This window comes from Pleurodeles waltl, chromosome 8 (assembly GCF_031143425.1).
Source record: "Pleurodeles waltl isolate 20211129_DDA chromosome 8, aPleWal1.hap1.20221129, whole genome shotgun sequence".
NCBI lineage: Eukaryota > Metazoa > Chordata > Amphibia > Caudata > Salamandridae > Pleurodeles > Pleurodeles waltl.
In genome coordinates, this window is record NC_090447.1 from 1340429231 (window position 1) to 1340455118 (window position 25888).

The following is a 25888-nucleotide window of genomic DNA, read 5'->3' on the forward strand; positions in this document are numbered from 1 at the left end:
CGACGCCTGCCGTGAGATTGTAATTTCGACGCGCAGCCCCGCAGAACGACGTGCAGCCGGAAAACAAGCAGGAAAATCCACGCACAGACCCGGGACATCTGGTAATCCCCGCGATCCACGAAAAGAGACTGTCCGCGCGCCGGAAAACGACGCACGACTTCCCCGCGTGGAAAATAACGACGCAAGTCCGTGTGTGCTGAGGAGAAATCGACGCACACACCCTTTTTCCACGCACCTCTTCTTTTGTGGCCCTCTGAGGAGATTTTTCCACTCTAAACCAGGTACTTATGCTTGAAAGAGACTTTGTTTATATTCTAAAGACTTAAGACACTTTATATCACTTTTCAGTGATATCTCTACAATTTCCCATTGCAACTTTATTCTTTTTGACCTACAATTACCCAGATAAATATTATATATATTTTTCTAAACACTGTGTGGTGTATTTTTGTGGTGCTATATGGTAGTATTGTATGATTTATTGCACAAATACTTTACACATTGCCTTCTAAGTTAAGCCTGACTGCTCGTGCCAAGCTACCAGAGGGTGGGCACAGGATAATCTTGGATTGTGTGTGACTTACCCTGACTAGAGTGAGGGCTTTTGCTTGGACAGGGGGTAACCTGACTGCCAACCAAAAATCCCATTTCTAACAACGTGTATTTATAATTGCATAATATTGTCTGAGCCATTGTTCTGTGTGTGTCATTTTTTTATTTAGAAAAAAGATGATCTGGGGCCATGCCCTCAGGGCAGACCGAGAACAATAGCATCACTCGACCTCAGTCTTCCTGCTGCACCCTGTACCTCCACTCTAAGATGGTTAACAGCTGCATTGATCAATTTACAAAAATAATAATAAATACATTAATACTGTGTTATTTCTGTACCTATTAAAATATACTCAACAAAACTTAAAATTTCATAAACTCCTGACTGTCAGTCTTAACTCCAGAGAGACTGGCCGCTATGAAACTTCTTTCAACAACACCGGGTCGGTCTGGTGAGTCACAGTAACCAGAATGACCTGTGATATATTTTGTTAAAAAAACTATGCCTACATTTTTGTCTTGCTTTGTCTTTGTTCTGAATAGGGCCCAAATGAAAATTCATTCACATTGGCAGTAATCTCATATAATTTTCAGAATTTTGCACTGATTGTCTCTGGGAAGGCCTGGGATTATGCCAGTGTCGGCCGGTAAATTTAGGAGGGAGGGGAGTGGAACACACATGCACACTCACACTCACTCATTCATTCATTCATTCACACACACATTGATTCACAGCACCCATTATCAAATATTGCAAACATATACGCATGCACCAAACATTCCTTTTAAAAAACACACACACTTACCTTCAGCTCTGCCTCGGAGGTCCCAGGAGGGTTGGGTCTGCTGCCAATGAGGGAAGGCAGCAGTCCCAACTTTGTCACAGAGTGGAATGGGGTCAGTGAGACTTCTGACCCAACGCCACTCTGTGACGAGGTGTCACTGATTGACACTTGCCCTGGGAGGTTCAGGGCTTAAACCTGAAGCGCCCATGTCGGAGTCTATGGGTGATCTTCCCCTCGTCAAGGGGGAGGGCCTTGAGGCACTTTTGCTGAGCTGAAGAAGTCACGCCTATAGGAGCTGTGACCTCTTCAGCCCAGCAAAGTTCAGCTCAGGCAGCCAGGAGCCTGCGCAAATGAGCATGTCTAGCTTCTGGCTGCCTGACCTGAAGATGAAGAGTGTCTGTCAGGCTGGCCTTTGCTCAGCCTGACAGACACTCTTCTTGAGGGGCAAAAGGTGGGGAGGGTCGTGGCCCCTCAGCCCCAATGGACGGGCCCCGGCTGAATTATGCCATCATACAGTCGCCTAAATGAGACTTCTTCCAAGTAAACATCCTGTAGCGCGAGCACAGAAAGGATGTGAATGAACCAAACGTGAGCAGCTGTTCGCTTCACACCAGATTTTGTGCTAATTTTGGCACGAAATGCATTTCCATGCAAAAAAGGGCACAAGGGCATGCTAATAAATATGGAAACGTCAAAGCCAGCATTTCACATAAAAATGCATAATTCTGCACATTTTGCGTAATCTCCACAAAGGAGTATACAAAAATTTCACTTAGGTCTACTTAGATCACAGTTAAAATCCTGTAAGAGCAAATTTATTATGATGATTGTTCAAAAAAAGTTACAATTGTTGCCATCAGGCCAAAGATCAAGTGATGTAATTTCCTGTATTCTCATCCGGAATCAAAGGATATGTGTTGTTACTTCTGCAATATATATGGTTAGCATGAAAGAATACTTTCCTTCAAAGCTATATCTCACAAACAACGTAAATAGTAAATTATTCACTGGCCTGTGCAGGCCTTATACTAATAGTTTTCTATTTCATACATCTACAAACCTATCTGTTACACCACTTAAAGTATGGATACAAGCCTATACTGCTGCTTAAAATAATCATGTTAATATCGCATGTGCAAATTATTTTATTCTCAAAATAATTCCAAATATTTGATTGCGTGTTTTAAAATGTAAAATAGATGAAGAATGCTTTTCCCATATGCACTTTACTGTACAAAATCATTTTCCAATATATTAGGTTGCACAATGAGGCTTGTATTTCAACAGCCCACAGTTAGACACAGTTAGGTATTTGCATGAAAACATTATTTCACATTTCAAATGCATGCTGATACCTAGAAGATATACAATTTTTATCAGGCACACAAATAGCAAATTAATTTAGGGCAATAGCGTTCTACTCATTAAACAGGAAATGGAAACACTTGCTGCATATTTGTCCGCTAATGTAATGGGCTTTCATCTCTATGAAGTGCCTTTGCTCGACTAGGTGCAAAATGATGCAACACAAATTTCCTCTTTTTTGCCCACAAACAGGTGTACCTTTCTCAATTCACATAATAACCAGGGTAAAAATCAATTTTACCACTCTCCTTTTAATACATGCACATTGCCCAAGTGATGGTTCATGTTTCCTAAATAAAGGGTTAGGGGTTGGCTAGATGGGTTTGACTTAAGCATTAGTTCCCAAAGCCTGGTGTGACCTATACGCTTTTGTTGGATATAACTCTTCATCTGAGTCTGGCCCCTTACATATCTGAAACATACAAAAGGTGATGGGAGGAAGGCTTGTAATTTGCCTAATCACTGGCGATCACTTCGGGTTCATCCCAACCCATCATTCTTTTGCTTACCTTGCCACCTCAATTTGGACCTAGCGATATTAATGGGAACCGTCAAGCCTAAACTGCCAGGACAGGCCCTCCCTGAACCAGAACACAAGCAGCCCAGGACTGTTTTTTCCCTAGTTATGGGCCCATCAACCAGGTATAGCTTGGGTCCAGTGAAACAGTGAGCATGGGACCCACGTTTTGACTTTTTGCAAGCACTCTCCTATCAAATTTTGGGTGTTTCATGTATAGCCTAACTGGTATGGGTATGCCCAGACATAAGTCCCATGCTCACTGTGTCATTGTAACCAAGCTGTACCCGGCTGATCACTCCATTCTTTGGGCGAAAGCGGTCCTGGGTTGCTGGCGTTCCGGTTCAGGACAAATCTGTATTGGCAGTTCAGGCTTGACGGTTCCTATTAGGAGAAGGGTCAAGACTGATTTGTGCATGGCTGGGTCTAAACCCAGGTGGCAAAGTGAGCAAAAGAACAATGGGCTAGAGTGCTACCCCATGCTACTGCCAGTGGGTGAACTTTTTGCATGCACCTCCCAATCACCTTTTGTGTGTTTCATGTACTGACCTAAGTGTCATGGGTATGCCAATACGTGGGTCTCATTCTCAGTGTGTCAGAGAAACCAAGCTGTACCTGGCTGATTTGCATGTGGCTGGGGCCAAATTGAAGTGACATAGTGAGCATAAGAATGATGGGTTTGAGTGCTACCCCTCGCTATTGCCAGTGGTTAGACTTTTTGCAAGCACTTTCCCATTACCTTCTGTGTGTTTCATGTACAGCTATAAGTGGTATGGGTATGCCCAGATGTAGGTCCAGTACTCTCTGTGTCTCTAGAACCAACGTGTAACTGGCTGAGGACCCCATAACTAGGGTGAAACAGGTCCCAGGTTGCTTGTGTCGTGGTTCAGGGAGGACTTGGCATGGCAGTTTGAGCTGAACTGTTTGCAATAGGAACATGGTCAAGAATGATTTGCATATGGCTGGGACCAAACTGAGGTGGCATGGTGAGAAAAAGAATAATCGGTTGGAATGCTACCCGAGCTATTGCCAGTGGTTAGACTTTTTGCCAGCATCCTCCCATCATCTTTTGTGGGTTTCATGTAGCGCCCTCACGTATCTTTCACTTTCAAAAAACACTTTGGGGGTGATTCCGAGACTGGCCAGTCTACCCCCGACAAAATACCGCTCCGCGGTCGCAAGACCGCGGAGGGTATTTCGAGATTTGCCCTGGGCTGGCGGGCGGCCGCCAAAAGGCCGCCCGCCAGCCCAGGGCAAATCTACCTTCCCACGAGGACGCCGGCTCCGAAGTGGGAAGGTGCGACGGGTGCTGTTGCACCCGTCGCGTATTTCTGTGTCTGCTTTGCAGACACTGAAATACTTTGTGGGGCCCTCTTATGGGGGCCCCGCGGCACCCCCTACCGCCATCCTGTTCCTGGTGGGAGACCCGCCAGGAACAGGATGGCGGTAGGGGGTGTCAGAATCCCCATGGCTGCGGAGCGTGCTCCGCAGCCATGGAGGATTCTCCCGAGCAGCGGAAAGTCGGCGGGAGACCGTCGACTTTCCGTTTCTGACCGCGGCTGAACCGCCGCGGTCAGAATGCTCGACGGGGCACCGCCAGCCTGTTGGCGGTGCTCCCGTGGTCGGTGACCCTGGCGGTCACCGGCCGCCAGGGTCAGAATGACCCCCTTTGTCTTCTCTTTGTACCAACCACACTCCACACTTCCAATGCTTGAGCCCATCTTTCACATCCCTTTCTCTCTTGGAAATCTGCTCAGTCTGCTATTTTTAAAGCATATTCTGCCTCCAACATTGTCTTACTCCTAAATCTCTGACTGACCTTCTGTAACCGCCTTATTGGTACACAAGACTTTTGCTCTCTAAAATTAACATTGTCCCTCTGCTAGGTTTTTGTAATGTCTCCCACCCTCCCCAATGCAATTAAATAAACTAAGACAAAGTAATTGTCTGTAGGGTGCCACAGCTATTTAGATATCAGTTGTTGAAGCAGGACCATGAAATTCTTGTACCAGCTTTTTATGTCTTGTCTACAGAAAGCTTTACCTTTCTGGCATGAGCTCATGATATCACACACACTACTCAACACACAACATATACATACATACATGCATACATACATACATTCAGATACAGAAAGAGCTATTGGACAGCCCCCTTCAACCACTGGGTGCGATGGTTTAGCTGGATTTAGTTATTAACAGGGTTGTCTGTGAGCTTTATATCATCCCATGGAATTTCGTGGATTTTGACTATTTTAAAAAGTAGTCCTCCCATACATTGGCATTAAATTATTGTTTTTCATTTTTTTAAATTAGGAGGGTCCACGCCCCCCGTGCTCTTTCTATATAATTCAACCCCCCTTCTACCACCCCTTACCTGTTCATTTTAGAGCTCCCACGCTCGTGCTCATGACATACAATGGCATTTTTAGCAAGTTCATTTTAAATCCTGAGGGCCTGCCAAGGGCTACCAGTAGACTCACTTCACCTTTACGTCCTTTGCAAACGTCATTTTTTTTTATTTGTAATTTGCTGTTATGACATGACTATCAGCCATGTTGGAACGGTAAAGTAAAAATAGACGCAGTCGCTGCCAAATGCCATAACATAAGCATACACAAGTCACAAGTAGTGCAACACATCTGCACACTTGCACTGCGTGCATATGTGTCCACTGCAGGTATCTTATAATGGTAACCAACACTGACACTGTGTGGCATTGTATTTAGGTTTTGTAACGTGTATGCATCATGCTACATGTTCATGCAAATGCCCTGGCATGCGGTAGCCATTCTGTTTTTTATACCATTATTTTTTTTATTTGACTGTTCCTGCATGTTCAAAGAGTGACGCTGGAATAGTAAACACACACAAAACGGATGCTGAACGTGATTTTAAGCAAGCAATGGCAAAGACATTAGGTTGCCACTGGCCTTCTATATCTGAGGCCTATTGGCTCTGCCAATGATTGTTTTCCTTTTTGCATACTCCTCATCATACCAGCTTACCTGTATCTGTGGGCTCCGATTGTTCGTGCAATTGAAAACTGAGGTTGCTTTCAATATCCAGTTTCCGAAAAGTTTCATAATGGCCATTGTCCGCAAAGCAGTTTCCTGTTCTTAGTTAGCTTACAGTGTTTGTCAATGGTTAAGATTCCCTTGAGTTCAATAAATTGCTTTTTCAGGAAGGATTTCTATAGAGATTTCATTCTGGCTTTCATTTCTTTCTTGTCCACTCTGACTCAATCCTAATCTTGTCTTGTTTGCGATTGTCCATATGTTATTACAAAAGGGTTGTGGTCATTCTCCACCCTCTCTATGACTTTCATGTTACAAAAGTCTGAACAATATGATGGTGAGATGATAATATAGTCTATGACCAAGGATGGCATAACAAAAAACATGATGATGGAAGGAATGCTTGAATTATTCTCCGCCACTGGCAATCGCTTTATTGCTTTTCAACTTGTATACTACTCTAGACAGAGACTTACCTATGCAAATCAGTCTGACTCCTGCTCCAGCAGGAACAGTTCTTTCATCACGTTATTGTGTGCAGCAAGGATGGCCCACTAGCACTGAAGGTGGGGGTAGCAAAGAAGATGATGGCCACTGTATCGAATATAAATACGGGGCATTTCCTCAAGCAGAGCACTCGATCCACAAGTCCTTTTGCATTCAACTTCATCTGCATGGTTAATTACAAACAACCCCAGTGACTCCATTCTTTTTCCTGCAAGATTTGCCACCACATCTCATTGTACCACCCCAGCATTAACATCCTCACTGCTTTCTCTATTGCCTTCTTCGGTCTTGGTTTCCGTCGTCAACAATTGATCTGCTGAGGGGCCTGTCTTAGATTCAGAGGTATATATCTTAAATATTCAGAGATCAGTTTGTGTTTAGCAACGAACTTTCTAAAATGAAACTGATTAGTCTTTCTGATTGTAATATTTCTACAGATATCTACAGAATTGTTTATTTAGAGCACTCAAGATCCGCCTTCCTTACAGAGGAGCTCAGGGAGAGAAATCTCACTCAGAAAAGTATCAACTGGCCCACATACGCCTTACTCATTCATTCTTCCATATACATATATTCATGTAGAATTAATTCCTCCATTCATCTACACATGCCTATTCAACTTTTCTCAACCCAGTATAACTTCCATCCACCCATATATCAACAGGCCCTGCATAAACACTTGCATTAAATCGTAGCTCTACAGAATAATTTTGAGCAGATGCTTGCTAGTAGAAACTTGTCTCTACTGAAGCTATGAAAAGATAATTTTATAAATATTTAACATATACTTTCATTGATTAACTCACCACTCGATCGTATGAAACTAAATAAAAATGAATACATAAATGCAAGACTGAACATAAAGAAATGAATAAAATACCTGCTTGAGTGTTCGCTCCATGTCAATTCCTTGGGCCCACGGAGCAGCAGGATTTGCGAGACAGTCCCCAGCATTGCCTCTTCTTGAAATGTCAATTTTTTGCTTTCGAAGAATGCGGAAAGCTTCAGCCATCACGAGAACCCCATCGTAGGTCAACGCAGATGTATACTAGAAACAGGATATTAGCCCACTTCAATGATAAATTCATATCCACCCATTATAACAAATCATTTCACATAAATTGGCATAGTATTTAGTTACACAACCACTTTCATCATGGGTTATAATAAACATGCTTCATTTACTGAAAAATACACACATTTAAAAAAACGGCTTTGTCCCATCTTACAGAGGTAATATTTTCGGTTGCTTGTCGAGTCAGAAGTATGTTTTATATGAGGTGCGGGAGACTCCCACATGGTTCAGTAATGCAACAGTTTGTTAGTTATCCATCCTATTTTTAAAAGAATGATAATTTACTAATCTTACTCCTGCTATAGTTAGGATCTTTACACATTTACAGTTTCCATCCGCCTGTGTCATTTGTGTAACAAGAATATAACGTGTTTGACTATCAAGGTTTCAGGCAGCATTTACATTTGTTTGTGAATTATGAACCATTAGAAGCACCATTCCCTAAAAAGGGCTGGCCAAGACATTCCAGCAGTTATTCCTTACCTTAGGAAACTTGGCATTTATAAGGTGTGCTATTTTCCTAATACAAGACCTCTATATCACCGGCGAGTTTACTAGCTGATTACTTTTCTGCATGGCTGAGATCAAGAAAATTGCTTTGTTTTGCGACCAGGGTATCCATCTTGTCTCTTAGATTAAGGCGGTCTTGTCCTCCTGTCTCGTGCTATCAGCAAATTACAGCAGTCAGACTCAGTAACCGTCTTCTGTGCTCAATATTAGATCCACTTAATCATATGTGTAAAAAATATACACTCTTTGTACATGTTCTGGTTCTTGATTTTATGAATATGGTACATCAAATCCAAAGTGTTATTTGTGAAATGTGCCTTAATGATCCAAGAATACAAAATGTCAGTTGAACTGTGCCCTAGTTCGTTCACATGATAGTTACTAAACTTTTATATTTTAACAGTGCTTGTGTCTATTTTTTAAGTTGGATGCTGCAGTTTGCTCTCTTTATCATTGTTACAAAGACGGCATGAAAGGAGGCACACATCTTTGGGAGAACTATGTATCCTATATGCATGCTGTTAGGCCTGACAGCCTTAGGGTGGTCACCCCTAACTTTTTGCCTGCCTCCCTCCACTTTTTGGACACTGTTTTTGCTGGCTTTTAGACTCTGCGCACTTTACCACTGCTAACCAGTGCTAAAGTGCATATGCTCTCTCCCTTTAAACATGGTAACCTTGGATCATGCCTGATTGGACTATTTAATTTACTTATAAGTCCCTAGTAATGTGCACTATATGTGCCTAGGGCCCGTAGATTAAATGCTACTAGTGGGCCTGCAGCACTGGTTGTGCCAACCACCTAAGTAGCCCCTTTACCTTGTCTCTGGCCTGCCATTGCAAGGCCTGTGTGTGCAGTTTCACTGTCACCTCGACTTGGCATTTAAAAGTACTTGCCAAGCCTAAACCTCCCCTTTCTCCACATATAAGTCACCTCTAATGTGTGCCCTAGGTAACCCCTAGAGCAGGGTGCTGTGTGGGTGAACGGCAGGACATGTACCTGTGTAGTTTACATGTCCTGGTAGTGTAAAACTCCTAAATTCGTTTTTGCACTACTGTGAGGCCTGCTCCCTTCATAGGCTAACATTGGGGCTGCCCTCATACAGTACTGAAGTGGTAGCTACTGATCTGAAAGGAGTAGGAAGGTCATATTTAGTATGGCCAGAATGGTAATACCAAATCCTGCTGACTGGTGAAGTTGGATTTAATATTACTATTCTAGAAATGCCACTTTTAGAAAGTGAGCATTACTTTGCACTTAAATCTTTCTGTGCCTTACAATCCACGTCTGGCTGGGCTTAGTTGACAGCTCCTTGTGCATTCACTCAGACACCCCCCAAACACAGGGTACTCAGCGTCACTTGCATACATCTGCATTTTGAATGGGTCTTCCTGGGCTGGGAGGGTGGAGGGCCTGCTCTCACACAAAGGACTGCAACACCCCCTACTGGGACCCTAGCAGACAGGATTGAACTGAAAGGGGACCTGGTGCACTTCTTAGCCACTCTTTGAAGTCTCCCCCACTTCAAAGGCACATTTGGGTATAAAACAGGGCCTCTGCCCTACCTCATCAGACACTTGCTGGAGAAGAAACCTAAACCAGAACCTGCATCCTGCCAAGAAGAACTGCCTGGCTGCCTAAAGGACTCACCTGACTGCTTTCTACAAAGGACTGCTGCCTTGCTGTTGCCCTGCTGCCTTGCTGAACTCTTGTCTTGCTGCTGAAGTGCTCTCTGAGGGCTTGGATAGAGCTTGCCTCCTGTTCCCTGAAGTCTCAGGACCAAAAAGACTTCTCTTTTTCATTTGGACGCCTTGTGCGCCGAAAAGTTAGACGCACAGCTTGCTCCGTGGTGAAAAATTCACTGCACGCCGATCCGGAAAGACGCTGCTCGACGCCACGCCTGCGGTGCGACCTGAACTTCGACACACGGCCTCGCCTGGACAAACGCCGCCCGACTCCAGAAAGGAAATCGATGCGACGCCTCTGTGAGGGAGAAGATTCCACGCACAGCCCACCGGAACGGCGCGCAGCCGGAAAACAAGCCTAGGATTCCACGCACAGACCCCGGAACATCTGGTAATCCCGCGAACCACAGAAAGAGACTGTCTGCGCGCCGGAAAATGACGACTGACTTCCCTGCGTGAAAAATAACGGCGCAAGTCCGTGTGTGCTGGGGAGAAATCGACGCACACCCAATTTTTCTACGTATCTCTTCTTCTGCGGCCCTTTGCGGAGATTTTCCACTTTAAACCAGGTACTTTGTGCTTGAAAGAGACTTTGTTTGCTTTTTAAAGACTTAAGACCCTTTATATCACTTTTCAGTGATATTTCTACAATTTCATATTGCATCTTTATTCGTTTTAACCTTCAATTATCCAGATAAATATTATATATTTTTCTAAACACTGTGTGGTGTATTTTTGTAGTGCAATATGGTGTTATTGTATGATTTATTGCACAAATACTTTACACATTGCCTTCTAAGTTAAGCCTGACTGCCCGTGCCAAGCTACCAGAGGGTGGGCACAGGATAATTTTGGATTGTGTGTGACTTACCCTGACTAGAGTGAGGGTTCTTGCTTGGACAGGGGGTAACCTGACTGCCAACCAAAACCCCCATTTCTAACAGTGACATTACTGGATCTGCCATCATCTACCTGCACAGAAAGTGAAATTACTGAATTCCCCATCATCAATTTGGACAGGAAGTAACATTACTGGTTTTCCCACCAAATTGGAAAAAGAAGAAGCAAAGCAAGAAGCTTCATTTTCTATTGTTCATCAGCAGAAACAATTACATAATGGCACCCTGTGCTCCTCCCCCCCCAGTACCTACTCAATGGCAGCTGCAACAAAGACATGCAACAGACACATGGGATGGGTATGCTGATGGTGTGCTAAATGCAAGCCCTTCTGAGCCCATGCACGCCTGAACCACCCTCAGCACCAGAAAATTCTTGTCTGATCACTGCTGAGCAATACTCCACAGCACTCCTTTACTTGCTAGACCCCAGACGCCACCCCCTCAGCGGCTGCTGTGCCTCACGCCATGCTGGTTCTCCAGCCACTCACCTACACCCCCACACAAATACTAATAATGCCCTCGACACCTCCTCCGAATACGCAGGACGCAGAAGCACCAACAACACACATGCCCCCACCCTACACCACAAGCCACAGCGAACCTGCAAATCGACTCCCACTTGCATGCATGCTTCTGAACACACTACCAAAATATGGGGCCTGCTGAGTAGCAGTGCACAACAGCCTCTTCATCACAGAAACTTGGCTCAACCCCTCATTTGCTCCTGGCTTAATTACAGCAATCCTAGTGGGCTACAAGATCACTCGACAGACCTGCCTTCACAAGCCAGGAAGAGGAGTTGCTATCATCTACACAGAATCCATCAAATGCACAACATCCACAGACACCGCCATCCTATTCATGGAACACCTGCACTTCAAGTTGCAAATCTCCGGCTTCACCCTGAACTGAGGCCATACCTACCAACCACTCAGACCCTAAGCCCCTTTACCAACGTCATGACAGACTTCTTCACTCTGCTCACCTTTGACTCCAGAGCCTACAGGCTCCTTGGTGACCTCAACTCTCACCTGGAAGACCAAAAAGACCCCTGATCCACAGCACTCGTCACAAGCTTGAGAAACATCGGACTCCCCCAGCTCATCGCAGAACCAACACACATCACAGAACACACACTGGACCCCACCTTCACCACAAGCGACAGCATCAAATACAACTCCATCACACCGCTCACATGCACCAGCCACTCTATTACCTACTTCCAAATCAACACACCTCAAGTCAACACCCCTAACAGGCTCAGGATTCCAAGCGGCAGTTGTGGCAAAATCACAGAAGCAGATGCCTTTAGCATGAATCAACCTAGCCCTACAGACAACCTTGACAAGGACATCAATAACTTCAACAACTGAATCAAGAACTGTGCAGACTCCCTCACACTCATCATTCATCATAGATCATACAAGCAGCCCAGCTGGTACACAGAAGACCTCTGAGATACCAAACAAAACTGTACACAGCTAGAAGGGAAATGGAGAGCCAGCCATTGTAGTGCCTTCCCCAGTCGGAGTGCTTGCCAATAACTATGCCACAAACAGAGCTGTATATTAAATGCCTTTATTTGTCTGCGTGTAACCATAAACTCAAAATTCTAGACTTGCATTCACTTCACCACGTTCTAACACTTATGTCACAGTTCTTTGGGGTCCTTGAGGAGCCAAGAGGGTTCTGTCATTCCTAAATCAGGAGACACTACATATCCCCCTTTATGTTAAATAAAAAAAGACAATTATTATTTTACAAATTTAAATACAATCATAGCTCTGTGATGAGCCTTCATGGTGCTCTGATTACTCCTCGGATCGTGTCTTCAGAAATCGGGAACCAGCAATAGGAGTGCCCATTATTTGCGTTCGTGATCAGGAGTGATAGTAGACAGAGGATTTTTCAATTGTCCTTTGCGAACCAGTTCTACATTGAAATTAGCTTCTGATGAATGGTGAGCCACATGTTTGAAATGCTAGGAATCTATTGTAATGAATTTTCCAGGAAATTTGGCAGTCACCATGTGTTCTTTGCTTGTTACAACACAGAATGGCTCAGCATCAAATGGAGCATCAGACTTACTTTTTCTCAGCTGACGGACAAGAACTCAATTTCCTCTCATGAATACAATGTCTTTTACATGTTGTTGATTGTCTGCCTGGGCCTTCATTTTCATTTTACGGTCCAAGTCTTTGGCACAGGTTTCTTCCTCAGTGCTTGTTCTTGTGTTGGTTCAATGGGATAACTTGATCTTCATTGCTCTCCCGAACATGAAAGTTGCAGGGCTTTCACCTGTGGTTGAGTGAGGAGTTGAACGGTAGCTCGCAGGGTAGAACTCAAAAGAGTTTTAAGGTCGAGTTTTCACAATATGGCACTGAACAGTTTTCTTTGATGTACCCATGAACTGTTAGACAAAGCCATTAGCCAGTGGCCAAAGAGATGTGATTTTCTGATGCTTCACACTGAGATGACTGAAAAAGTCTCTGAATTCTCAACTGTTGAAAGGTGGGCCATTTTTGGTTTGCAAAAATAGCCCATGTCGCACAGATGTCATCTAATCTCTCAATGACTCTCACTTGAGTGATTGAGGAGAGATCTTCTACCAATGGAAAACAGGAGTATTCATCAACAATCACCATCAAGTGATATCCATTGTCAAAAGAACAGAAAAACTCAACAGCAGTTCTTTCTCATGCATGTTTTGGCACCTCTGACATGCTTAAAGGGTTTTGAGTGTTTTCCAATAACAGGCAGTTGCGTAGATGACAGGCTTTCAACTCTCTTTCAACTCTTTCATCGAAATGAGGAAACCAAACTCAGTATTGGAGAGCTCACTTTGCAGCAACTACTCCACAATGTCTTCCATGGGCCACTTCAATTATCTGTTATCGCAGACTCTCTGGAATAACAGTTCTCAAATCTTTCAGAATAATGCCTTCATGAGTCACGGACAGTTCATCTTTGACATTCTTGAACTTCTGTATTCGCGATCGAGATCGAGTCTGCTGGTTCCAAGACTGATGTGTAATAATGTCTTTCAGTTTTAACATGTCACTGTCTTTACTCATAGCAGTGATAATTTGCTCCAATAAAATGGCAGCTGGTGTGTTTGATTTCATATTCAAGATTATGTAGGCTTCAGCTGTCACTGGATAGGCTCTCTGGAGAAGTAATCAGTAGGATTTTGATCTTTACCTGGATGATGCACGATTGTGTAGTTTACTCTTGTAGTCATAGACCCCAACGTTCAATGTGAGGAGACATATTGGCATTTGGATTGTCAAAGACGGACGTAAAATAGGAGGAGACATATTGGCTTTTGGATTGTCAAAGATGGTCAACAATGCTTGATGATCTGTCACAAGTGTAAAAGGCTTTCCGTATAAGAACATGTGTAAATATTCACAAGCCCACATCACTTCTAAACTTTCTTTTTCAGATTGTGATTAAGCACATTCAGCTTGGGGCAAACCTTTGCTTGCATATGCCACAATGTCTTTGAGAGTTTGGGTGTCTGCTATGCTGTGCAAGGATTGCACTTAGCCTAGCGTCAACAGCAACTTCTGTATGCAGCTTTGGATCAAAATATTCCTTAGCGTTCTCGATAACTTGTTTGATTCTCTTAAAACTTTGCTTGCATTCATGTGACCAATGAAATTAAACATTCTTTGTCGTCAAATCTCTCAATGGAGCACTCACAATAGTAAAGTCTTGTATGCATCTGGAACAGTAACTGGCCATGCCAAAGAATGTACGTAACACGGAAACATCTTGTGGGGGACTTGGAGTTGAAAAAATCTTGCACATTAGTGGGATCAAGAGACATACCCCCAACAGAAAGGATATGGCTGAGGAATGTTACCTTTGTTTTATTGAATTCACATTTTTCAGCTTTTATGTTAAACCTGCATTAACCAGTAAATGACACTCTTGTTTGAGAACTTTAGCGTGCTTTTTCTGTGTAGCTTCGAAGACTAATATATCATCATTATAGTCAAAATCATTCATGATATGCTGTATGATACATTAAATGAAATCTTGAAAAATCCCTGCAGCTGATGACATACCAAAGCTTAGTCTTTGATATCGAAATAGACCAACATGTGTAAAATAGGTTATAATGAACCTACAATTCTCCTCTAGTTCCAGCTGATTATATTGTTTATTTTATTTGAAATAAAGGCAAGAGAAGACTTTTGCACCATGCAATTGTGTTATCATGTCAGCAATGTGCAGACTTGGATGTTGTTCTCTTTCAATTGCCTTGTTTGCTTGACGCATATACACACAGATGCATACAGCTCCTACACTGTCTTTTTTGGGCACTACCACTATAGGAGAAACACATAGCATTGGATCAGTAGCATATCATGTTTAAGGAATGACCTGAGTTCTTTTTCAATGGCTTCTTGTAAGTGACATGCAATTCCTCGGTGTCTTAGTGCAATAAGGTGGACATCCTTGTTAATATGCAATTGTACTTTCATAGTCTTAAAGTTTCCTAATCCATGAAGCAAAGAAGGTAACTGACCTACTCTTTCATGACGAGCATTAATGTTTTAGTTCACTGAGATCAGTCCCATATCAGCAGCTGTCCTGAAAATGAGTAAAAAGGCACTTGACGCTGTACGTTGAAGCACATGAATGGGTGCTTGCACCTTTGTGTTCTTCTGTTTTATCATTGCTACAAATGAACCGTGAATTTTCAATGGAGTATATGCGGCCCAGGTATATACTTTAGTTTTCAATGGCATCAACCGCGTCAGTGGAGATAGCTCACTATGGGCCAGATGTATCAAGCGTTTTTGCATTTGCAAATGGTGCGAATGAGAGACCAATTAGCGTGTTGCAAGCAGAGTATCGCAAATAGCGATATGATTTACCGAATCGCTTTTAGCGAAACGCTAATTGCGGTACAGAATAGCGATTCGCAGATAGCGATTTCCTAAATCGTGTCGCTATTTGCGTGATGCAGATTGCGACACGCAAAAACGGATTCGCAATGCGATGTAGCAAAAAATCGCAAATTGCAATTTTTTACAGAATGGCCAGTTGCACATGCAATTTACCACGAACTGAAACCAGGTGGTAACCAGCTGCAACCTATATAAAGAGACCCAGAATGCCTCAGTTCCTCTTCCACAATGGCTGCACTCTAAGTCATGGCGAGGAGAATGAGGATCTTGGCAGGTTTGAGGAGAGAGAGGAGGAGACAGGAGCGCATTTTCAGAGTGCGCATAACCCTTTTTTACCAGACTGAGGAGGAAATATATGATAAGTGCAGGTTAAGCTCAGCCATGATACTTGACCTGATAACTGAGCTACAACCCATGCTGCAGCGCACAACACACAGGACCAGTAGCATACCCACACATGTGCAGGTATTATGCTCCCTGCACCTACTAGCCTAAGGGAGCTATCAAGGGGTCATTGCAGCAGCTGGAGGGGTATCACAGAGTGCCCTTTCTAGATTTTTCAACGCATTTCTCAATGCCATGCTGAGCAGAATACAACTGTACATCAGATTCCCCAACACCCCACAGGCAGTATAACGAACCAAAGTAAATTTTTACCAGATAGCACAGTTTCCCATGTGCTAGGTGCCATTGATGGGACACATGTAGCAATCTGTCCACCATCGGCCACCGAGTATGTGTATCACAACCGTAAAAAACATCATTCCATGAACATACAGGTGATATGCAATGCCTCCTACATCATTACCGATCTCGTGGCCAGATACCCAGGGAGCACACATGAGTCCTACATCTTTCGCCACAGTGGGAAACACACAAGACTGCTAGCTGGGGAGTTTGGGGAAGGATATCTACTAGGTAATTTGATAGCTCACAATAATGCATTGATGTAAGCATGACGTCAGACAGCAAATGTACTCATTTTACTCTGTGTGCATTCAGGAGACAGTGCCGACGCAGTGCGCACCTCTATGCTAACGCCCTACCTGAGCCCTGCCACCCCAGCAGAGAGGAGGTACAATGCTGCACATAGGGCTACCCACCATGTGGTGGAGCGCACTTTTGGGCTGTTGAAGAGCCGTTTCAGGTGCATTCATAGGAGTGGAGGTGCACTACAGTACAGCCCTGAGACAACATGCAAAATTGTGGCCACATGTGCTATCCTGCACAACATAGCAACCACCACGGGCATACCAGTGGAACTCACGGAGCCAGACTCAGATGAGGATGATGATCCCTTACCACCCCTTCTACCAGCAGACAGGACCAGTGCAGCAGAAGGCAGGCAAAGACGTGCTGACATCACACGCAAACATTTTTGATGTAAGTAATGACAAATCCACTTCAATAATATGTATTTCAGTAGTTGGCATCTTTATTACCTTGACTTCAGGTAAACTATGTGTCAGTAGGACATAGCTATTCACAATGGGCAGACATGATCTATTAACAGTGTCACACGATTAGCATCATGGCATGACTTTATTACACATGTTGAGGTGGTCCCCTGTAGCCCTCCACATCACTTCTTACGTCCACGTGCTCCAATTGAGTGCTCAGTGCCCTCGCTGGCCCCTCTAGTAGCAGGTTCACCTGCAGTACTGTGTCTGGCACTGCGACGCCTCGAATCAGTCACCGGGACTGTCAGACTGCTGAGGCTAGTGAACTCCACATTGTCACCAACACCCAGTTCCCTGGTTGTGGCACTGCGTGCTGTTTGCATGGCATACACTATGTGGGTAATTTGCACCAGTCCCTGTGCAATATCCCGACTGCAATGTGCCATCTCCAACTGTGTGTCAATGACACTCTGGACTTTTGAACTTGCAAGCCGAATGACTGATCTACAGAAGCTGTCAAACTTAGCCAAATATTGGTGATGGCACCTGCAATGGCTGACGCGCTCCTTCTGTATCTCAGTGCATAGTTCCCCAATGGCCCGTATCAACTCCTTGGTGTTTTCAGCAACTCTCTGCTATCCCTCAATCAGGGTCTCCAAGTGCTTGTTTTGTAACCCCACATTGCTATTGTGAGACACAACTGTCTGTGCAGTGACTTCAAATGTTTGCATTGCAGGCGCCGCGGCTTCAGCATGGAAGCTTCCAGGCCGCCAAAAGATTGATGGGTCCACTCCTTCTTCTGGGCCCTGTCTGCCTGCATCGTGGCACCTCCTGAGGGGAGTTGACTGACGCTGGCGCTGGTGCAGGGACTGCTGTCTTCCTGTGGTACTCGGCTCTGGTGGTGGTGTGGGTTCATGTTCTGGCATCTCATCTGAGTCCAGGTTGTACTCTGGCATTGGTAACACCCTTGCCCTGAGTTTAGTGGGAACAATACTGTAGGACTCACTTATATTTGAGTCTGACTGTGGCTGTGTTTCTGCTTCCCCACTTTTTCATATTCTGCAGCAGCAGGGACCGAGTCATCTGCAAGGATAATGTGCAGCATGTCAGTTCTAGCATTTGTCACAGATTTCCACAGTGTTGCTTTAAATGTACAATTAAATTGTGTCACCCGGAGTCATTTGTGGTGTTTCTCTATGTGGCTGACCACTATCTTGCTATTTATGTTGTGTATTCACCTTAGGGTTGTGTACTACCACTCCCACAAGGCACTGTTGTGTTGTGTGTAAGATGTAACATGGACTACTTTTCATTGTGCATCAAGCTATGTTCTATTTCCTAAGGGGCATGTGTACATGCACATGTGGAAATACACATAATCACTGGCCTTACCTTTGCTGGTGCTGGGTGTCCCTGAGGTGTCAATTTCAGTTACACCACTGACAGCTTCTGGCAGCAATGTGGACTCCACCAGGTCTTCCATAGGGGTGGACGGTGTGTGGGTGGATGGTGCGCCTCCAGTGCTCCTTGCCTCCCTAAGCCTGCTGGCCACCCTCTCCTTGTGATGGGACCGCAAGTCATACCATCGCTTGCGTATCTCCTCCACAGAGCGCTGCACAACACCCACTGCGCATATTTTTTTCAGACCAGAGTTTCCGCTTCTCACTCTCAGGTACTTGGAGTGAGGTCTTGCCAAAGAGTCTATCATGGTTCCCAACAACCTCCTCAATGGGCACCTCCAATTCTTTCTCACTGAATTTAAGCTTCCTCTTCCTGTCTCCCTTCTCCTTCCCATTGCCAGCATTGGCCATGTTGCAGTTTGATCCTGGCTTCCTCACAATGCTGACTCCCTGGTGCTGGGCTGTGTCTCTCTCACTGCTCCTATGGGTGTGGCATCTGGAAACAGCATGGGCTGACTCACTTCCTGGTTGTGATGTCATCAGGCTGTTCTGGTTTTCCATTTTTGCTATTTGCGAATTTCAGTTACTGATTTTTTGCATCTCGCAAATAGCGTTTGCGAATTTTAAGAAATCGCTATTTGCGATTTTCAAATTTGCTACATCGCGTTTTGCATTTCTAAAATTGTGATTTCTTAAAAATCGCAATTTGGAAATCTCTACCAGGAATCTTGATACATCTGGCCCTATATTTTCAGGCATAATGTTTATCAACGCACCACTGTTGATAATGAAAGGTATTGAAGAAACGTTTACTTTCAGTGTAATTTTCAGACAATGTTTGAATGACATTGGTGCTCTTTCAAGTCGACTTTTCTTTGACTGGTATTTTAATTCACATCCAGCCAGTCCAACATGCTCACATTTTTCAGAGGTAAACATCAACATTGCACAATCATCTTCTTCACTTCCACTTTGTATTGATAATGACTAACTTTTTAATTATGATTTAGATGATGATCAACTTTGGTGTTGATTTGTCTCAGTTTGTGTTATCGCTTGGCGTTGTGGGTGTGCGACAAACATGCTTTTGGAACGTATGGGTGATCATTTTGTCTTCTCGGTCTGGAACACTTACTTTTTCCTTCACCTTGCAAACCGTTACGAAATGGTTCTCTTGCCCACAGGCTTTCAAATCTGTTCAATGGTGGGACATTTACCTTGGTGTGGAAATGACAATCCACACATGAAGCATATCTTCTTTTTCCTTGGAGCCTTCACGCTTCTGTGCTTCTGCCTACTTTTCATGTTCATGATTGACTCACTTCTGGCACCTTTAGCCTCCATGTAAGCAGCTTGTTGTTTGGCGCACTCTAGCTTTGGCAGCCATGAGGACTTGCACCAGAATCAGTGTTTCAGTCATCATTCTTCGTATGAATGAATCTGACAAGCATCCATCAATAACTCAGAGTCATACTGCTTCCTTATCATTACATTCATTGAACCTACCGTGTTTGATGAGTGTATACAGTCTGTCAACAAATTAGTTTTTGGTTTCACCAACTCTTTGTTGTTCTTGACTGAAAATGTCCCTTTCATAATCCGAATTCGGTGTTGGATTGAATTTGAGATTAAAGGCTTCTATAATTTAACAATATTCACAGCATTTTCTTTATGACTTCTTTAACACCTTCACTAGCAAAATTCTTTAGAGTATTTGATAATCTTCTTGTTATCTGCTATTTCTAATGCATCAAGGAAATAATCAAATCTATCCAAGTAGTCCACCTGTAGTCAATATTCTACTTTTTGGCGGTATCGAATGGTGGTGGTAGTTTCAGGAAGATGGCAGCATTATAACTGTTTACAGGATTGGCTGATACTGAAAATAGAGTTCTATCTGATACTGTCTGCTGTCCACTAGGACCCCCTTCTTCCGTGACATCTCTAATGCCCATCGATGTACTGGCCTCTGGGTCATCTTGACAGTCCATGGAACTATGACATCTTTCTTGGTCTCCATGGGAATCCTTCATTTTTCTGGAGGTCTCTGGAGTTGTTCTGAGCTGACATCTGTCAGCTTGATGGTGTACCATTTCAGGTACTGGACAGCCCAGTCAGCATAACCCCCCATGCTTCTTCTTGGGTCTCCTCTCCCACTGCAAAGGTTGTAGAGCTCTTCTTCTCCAGGCTTTGGTACGTGTTAACACAGATGACTTTATTATCAATTGTTCTGTCAGCTAGTGCTTTCATGCATCCTTCTCAGATTTGACTATGATAGTTTCAGCACTTCTTTTCTTTATCTATTTGTAGCCACCTTCAGCGTTATTACTCCATACTCTATTAGCTTTATGTTGCATAGCAGTGCAGTACCTCTCTTTATGGCCTTGTGAACAGGTTCCTGGTCACCGATGTGTAGACTTCTCAGTGACGCTTTCTCTTCAAATGCTTCACATGGGCTGGATCTGCGCTTTGACTCCACATATGCTAAATGTCGACTACACTTTGACCGAGGCACTCGTGGCATGCACAAATAGTTTGCTTGGACCACAGTCTATCTATCTTCGGGTTACTTATCCTTTATTTAGTTACCAGTTGTGGCATCTTCCCCAGCTGGGGTACCTGCCTATCACTACGCCAAACATGAAGATGTATATTGAACGTCTGAATTTGTCTGTGTGCCATTGCGAACTCAGCATTCCAAACCTGCATTCACTTCACCAAATTCTAACACTTCAGTCATAATTCTACGGAGCCCTTCAGGAGCCTAGACGGTTCAGTTATTCCTAACTCACACAAACCTACAGCCATAACACCACCAACAGAACTACCTACAAGGCTGCACTCAGACGATATTACCAGCAAATAAGAGACACCAAGAAAAAAGCACTAGTAGATCGCATTGAAGGAAGCTTCAACAGCTGCAAGGATATTTTCTGTATTGTCAAGTATTTCACCTGGCCCACAGCCACTGTAAACAACAGCACTGACTTCCAACAATTATGTGACAACCTATCTAACTTCTCCCTACAGCGAAATTATAAATATCTACAGCAACGTCACGCACCAACCCAACCCCAGAGAACTCATTGCTAACCTACCCATCACCAATCAAGATGGCCATCTGACCAAATGTAGAACCCTCATCAGAAATGACGTAGCAGTAATCATGTGGAGCATTCACTCAGTGGCCCCAAAAGACTTGTGTAACCATTATATCTACAACCAGAGAACATCACCAATCAGCACCACCCTGATCCACATCATCAACATCCCCATCACATCTGCCACTCTTCTGGATGAATGAAAACTTGCAGAAATCAATGCCCAGCTCAAGAACCCCACAGCTGGTCTGAATCAACTGAGCAACGTCCAACCCATCTCTCTGTTCCCCTATCCAGCCAAAGTGATTGAGAAGACCATCAACAAGCAACTCACGACTCACCTCGATTTTCATCATAGGAAAGACTCAATCAGGATTCAGAAAGAACCACAGCATGGAAACAGCACTCATTGCGGCAACCGAATATATTTCAATCATCCTGGACTGAGGATATACAGAGGCCCTCATCCTGCTCAAGCTCTCTGAGGCCTACGACAATGTTTCCCATTACACCCTCATCAGAAGACTTCACAGGATAGGCACACAAGGATCCACTCTCAAATGGATCTTTTCCTTCATCATGGGAAGAACCCAAAAGTTCAGATTGCCACCCTTCACATCAGAGATCAAGAAACTGATATGTGGAGTCCCACAGGGATAGTCCCTCACCCCCACCCTTTTCAACATATACATGAAACCGCTCATCTGATCAAAAGACCTCACACACCAATGACACCCAACTCATCCTCTTCCTGATGGACAAGACAATCACCAGAGGAACCAACTTCAACAACTGCATGATCATGGAAGCAGGCTGGATGCAAACCAACAGCCTGATGCTCACCACTGATAAGACGAAAGTACTGGTCTTCAGCAACAAGATCTCCTCATGGGACTCCACTTGGTGACCGTCGGAGCTAGGACCAACATCCACTCCCACAGACCATGCAAGATATCTAGGGATCATCCCAGAAGCCAAACTCAACATGACGGCTTAAGTCAACGCAGTGTGCACCTCCTGCTTCCACATAATATACATGCTGTGAAAGATCATAAAATGGTTGCTTCAGAACACTAGACTGACTGTCCTATAAGCACTCATCACAAGCTGTTTGGACTATGGCAATAATCTTTACTCTGGAATCCCTTGCTCAGACGCAAGACTCATACTCGACCTCCTAAGCCTCACGTCAGGAAGCTTCACTGGCTCCCCATTCACAAGGGCAGCCAATTCAAACTTCTCATGAACACATAAAAGCCCTACACAACATAGGACCAGAATACCTGAACAGCCTCATACACTTTCAGCAACCCACCAGACACCTATGCTTTCCCTCATTCTCACTCGCACACACTTACTGCATCCACAAAAGCAAAACTGGAGGTTGCTCATTCTTCTACATCGCACTCAAGCAGGGAACAACCTCCTTCAACACATCAGAGCCTCCTCCTCACTTCTTGAGTTCCGCAAGACACTGAAGACCTGTATCTTCGTATAAGCGACTTGGGGATCACACATCTAACCACCTCCTGGATGATTATTGCTCTGTACAAATCCACATACTATAACATAACATAACATAACATACGTAACATAACATAACCTAACATGTTGTCCCGTGATACCAAATTCTACTACAATATTTTACAGATACCCTGTGATGTGGAATGTTTCACAATGGCTGATCTTTGCGAGGCCTTCTTTTCAGTCCCTATGCATGACGATAGTAAGTTTTTATTTTCCTCTTAGTTCCCAAATAGACTATTGGTGGGGTGCTGAGTTTCACAAGGGTATACCGAGAGCCCAATGATCTTTAAACAGATCCTGAAAAAGAATCTTGAGTCTTAACAAATGCCTTTTAATTCCGATCTTGTGCAATATATAGATGACCTGCTTGTGGCATCAAATACACAAGAAGCGTGTAAATTAGATACAATTGATCTACAAAATCAATTTGCTGAAAGTGGACACAAGGTGTCCCGAACAAATTACAGTAATGTCAAAAAGAGGTCCTGTATCTAAGACATCTCATTGAGAAGGGAGCAAGGAAGGTATTGCAAGAGAGAATTACTGCGATTTTGAAAATGAATCTATCTAAAACGTAGACAGAAGTCAGAATGTTTCTGGTAATGGTGGACTACTACAGACAGTAAATACCCAACGGTTCCCTAATGGCCAAGTGTTAGACCTATCATCCTTAGGGTGGTCTTCCCCCAAACATTTTGCCGGCTTACCTCCTGTTTTTGCTGATTCTTTTTGTTGGCCTTAGGACTCTGAGCACTTTACCACTGCAGACCAGTGCTAAAGTGCATGTTATTTAAATAAATGGTTAGTTTGTTATAAACTGGTAAATCAAATGCTAGTAGTGGGCCGGCAGTACTGCTTTAGCCAAACACGCAAGTAGCCCTTTAAACATGTCTCAGGCCTGCCACTGCAGAGCCTGTGTGTGCAGTTTTACTGCCTCTCAGACTTGGCATTTAAAACCCTTTGCCAAGCCTTAAACTCCCTTTTTATTACACATACTCCCCCCTAAGGTAGGCCCTAGGTAGTCAATAGGGCAGAGTGATGTCTAGGTAAAAGGTAGGACATGTACTTTTAAGTTTTGCATGTCCTGGTAGGGCAAAAATATTTTTTCACTACTGTGAGGCCTAATCCTCTCATAGGTTAACATTGGGAATTCCTTAATACACGTTTAAACTGTAACTCCTGATGAGAAAGGAGCAGTTATGTCATGTTTCATATCTTTGGAATGGTAATGATGAATCCTCTTTACTGGTAAGGCTGGATTTAACATTATTATTATAGAAATGCCACTGTTAGAAAGTGGGCATTTCTCTGCTCTTACAGCTCTGTGAGCCTGCAGCCTGTCTCCAGTACACGTCTTGGGTAGGTGACAATTACACTTTGTGCATTCCCTGTAGACAGCCACAAACACAAGAAGGTAAGATGTGTCCAAGGGCTTATTTGCATTCACCTACATTCTGATGGATCTTCCTGAGCAAGAAAGGAGGGAGGGGCTGACACTCACATCTGAAGAGGTAGTGGTCTCACCGCATACAAAGGGCTGATTGCCCCCCACAGGTAGTCTGGAGCCATGGTTGAGAAAGAAAGGATGTTTATACACTTCAAAGACCCTTCTTTGAAGGCAGACCCCCCCCCCCCTCAACAGCAGATTTGGGTATAAATACTGGGTCTCTGACCCCACCAAATCAGACACTTCTGGACCTACAACTGAACTTTGTCAGAAGAACTGCTATGCTGCATCAAGGACTGTTAACTCTGCTGGACTGGTGACCTGGAAAAACTGCATTTCTGTTGTGCTGCCCTGCTGCTCTCTGACCCTGCTGAGGGAGAGCTGGACTTTGCCTTGCAACCCAAAGTGATCTGCAAGGGCTTGTTGACTTACCTCCTGTAGCTGAGACTCATAGAAATCAAAGTCTCTCCCCCTGCTCCTGTTCCTGGTTCACTGGAAGTGGACCCAGATACTTGCACCAGTGAAATCGATGCATCTCCATCCTACTGGAAGCAGCAACCAATCCTTCAACCCTGTTGCAGGAGTAAAATCAGCGCATCGCACTTGGGGCCCGAGCAGCATCTCTGGAACTGCTACATTGACCGATGCATCCCATGCCTCCTAGAAGCAGCACCCGACATATCGGCCCATCACTGAAACCACTGCATCGCTGCCATAGCTGAACGACGATCAATGCATCACTGTAGAAACGCTGGGGCAATGGCTCCAAGTTCATCTTTGGAAACCAACTCATCGCCATCAATGCATGTGAAAAATCAACGCATCCCCCAACTGCGGGAGTGACATTGATGCATCCATCAACTCATCGACCCCGCATCTCATGTTTGCAGCAAGGATCAAGGTACTCTGATCCCTGGGCCTGGGTGGCTCCTGTACCCAGCCTGTGCTCCATTGCTTTCGGCTTGAACTCTTGACTTTGCCCCAGTCTAGCAAGACCTCAAGTAACCTCTAAAGCACGATTTGCTTCTAATCACTATTTTTACACTGTGGTCCTGATTTAGAAGAAGGGGCCCTGATTGACAAAGGGGTTATTCCATTACGCAAAAACAACAAGTGATGGACGGAATGCTGAACATTGTCAAACATTCACCCCCAGTCACAGATCTGGGTTTAATCCATC

The 25888-nt window shown here is 44.1% G+C and overlaps 1 protein-coding gene across 5 annotated transcripts in view; it reads right to left on the minus strand.

Moving 5' to 3' along the window:
• The window catches only part of GRIA4 (glutamate ionotropic receptor AMPA type subunit 4), an 892311-nt gene that overhangs the window by 136044 nt on the left and 730379 nt on the right, over window positions 1–25888 (minus strand). For all 5 annotated transcript variants that reach the window (XM_069202350.1, XM_069202351.1, XM_069202354.1 and 2 more), the window contains exon 7: window positions 7623–7790. In XM_069202350.1, coding sequence (XP_069058451.1) covers window positions 7623–7790 — 168 coding nt within the window. The remainder of the gene's footprint in view (window positions 1–7622; window positions 7791–25888) is intronic.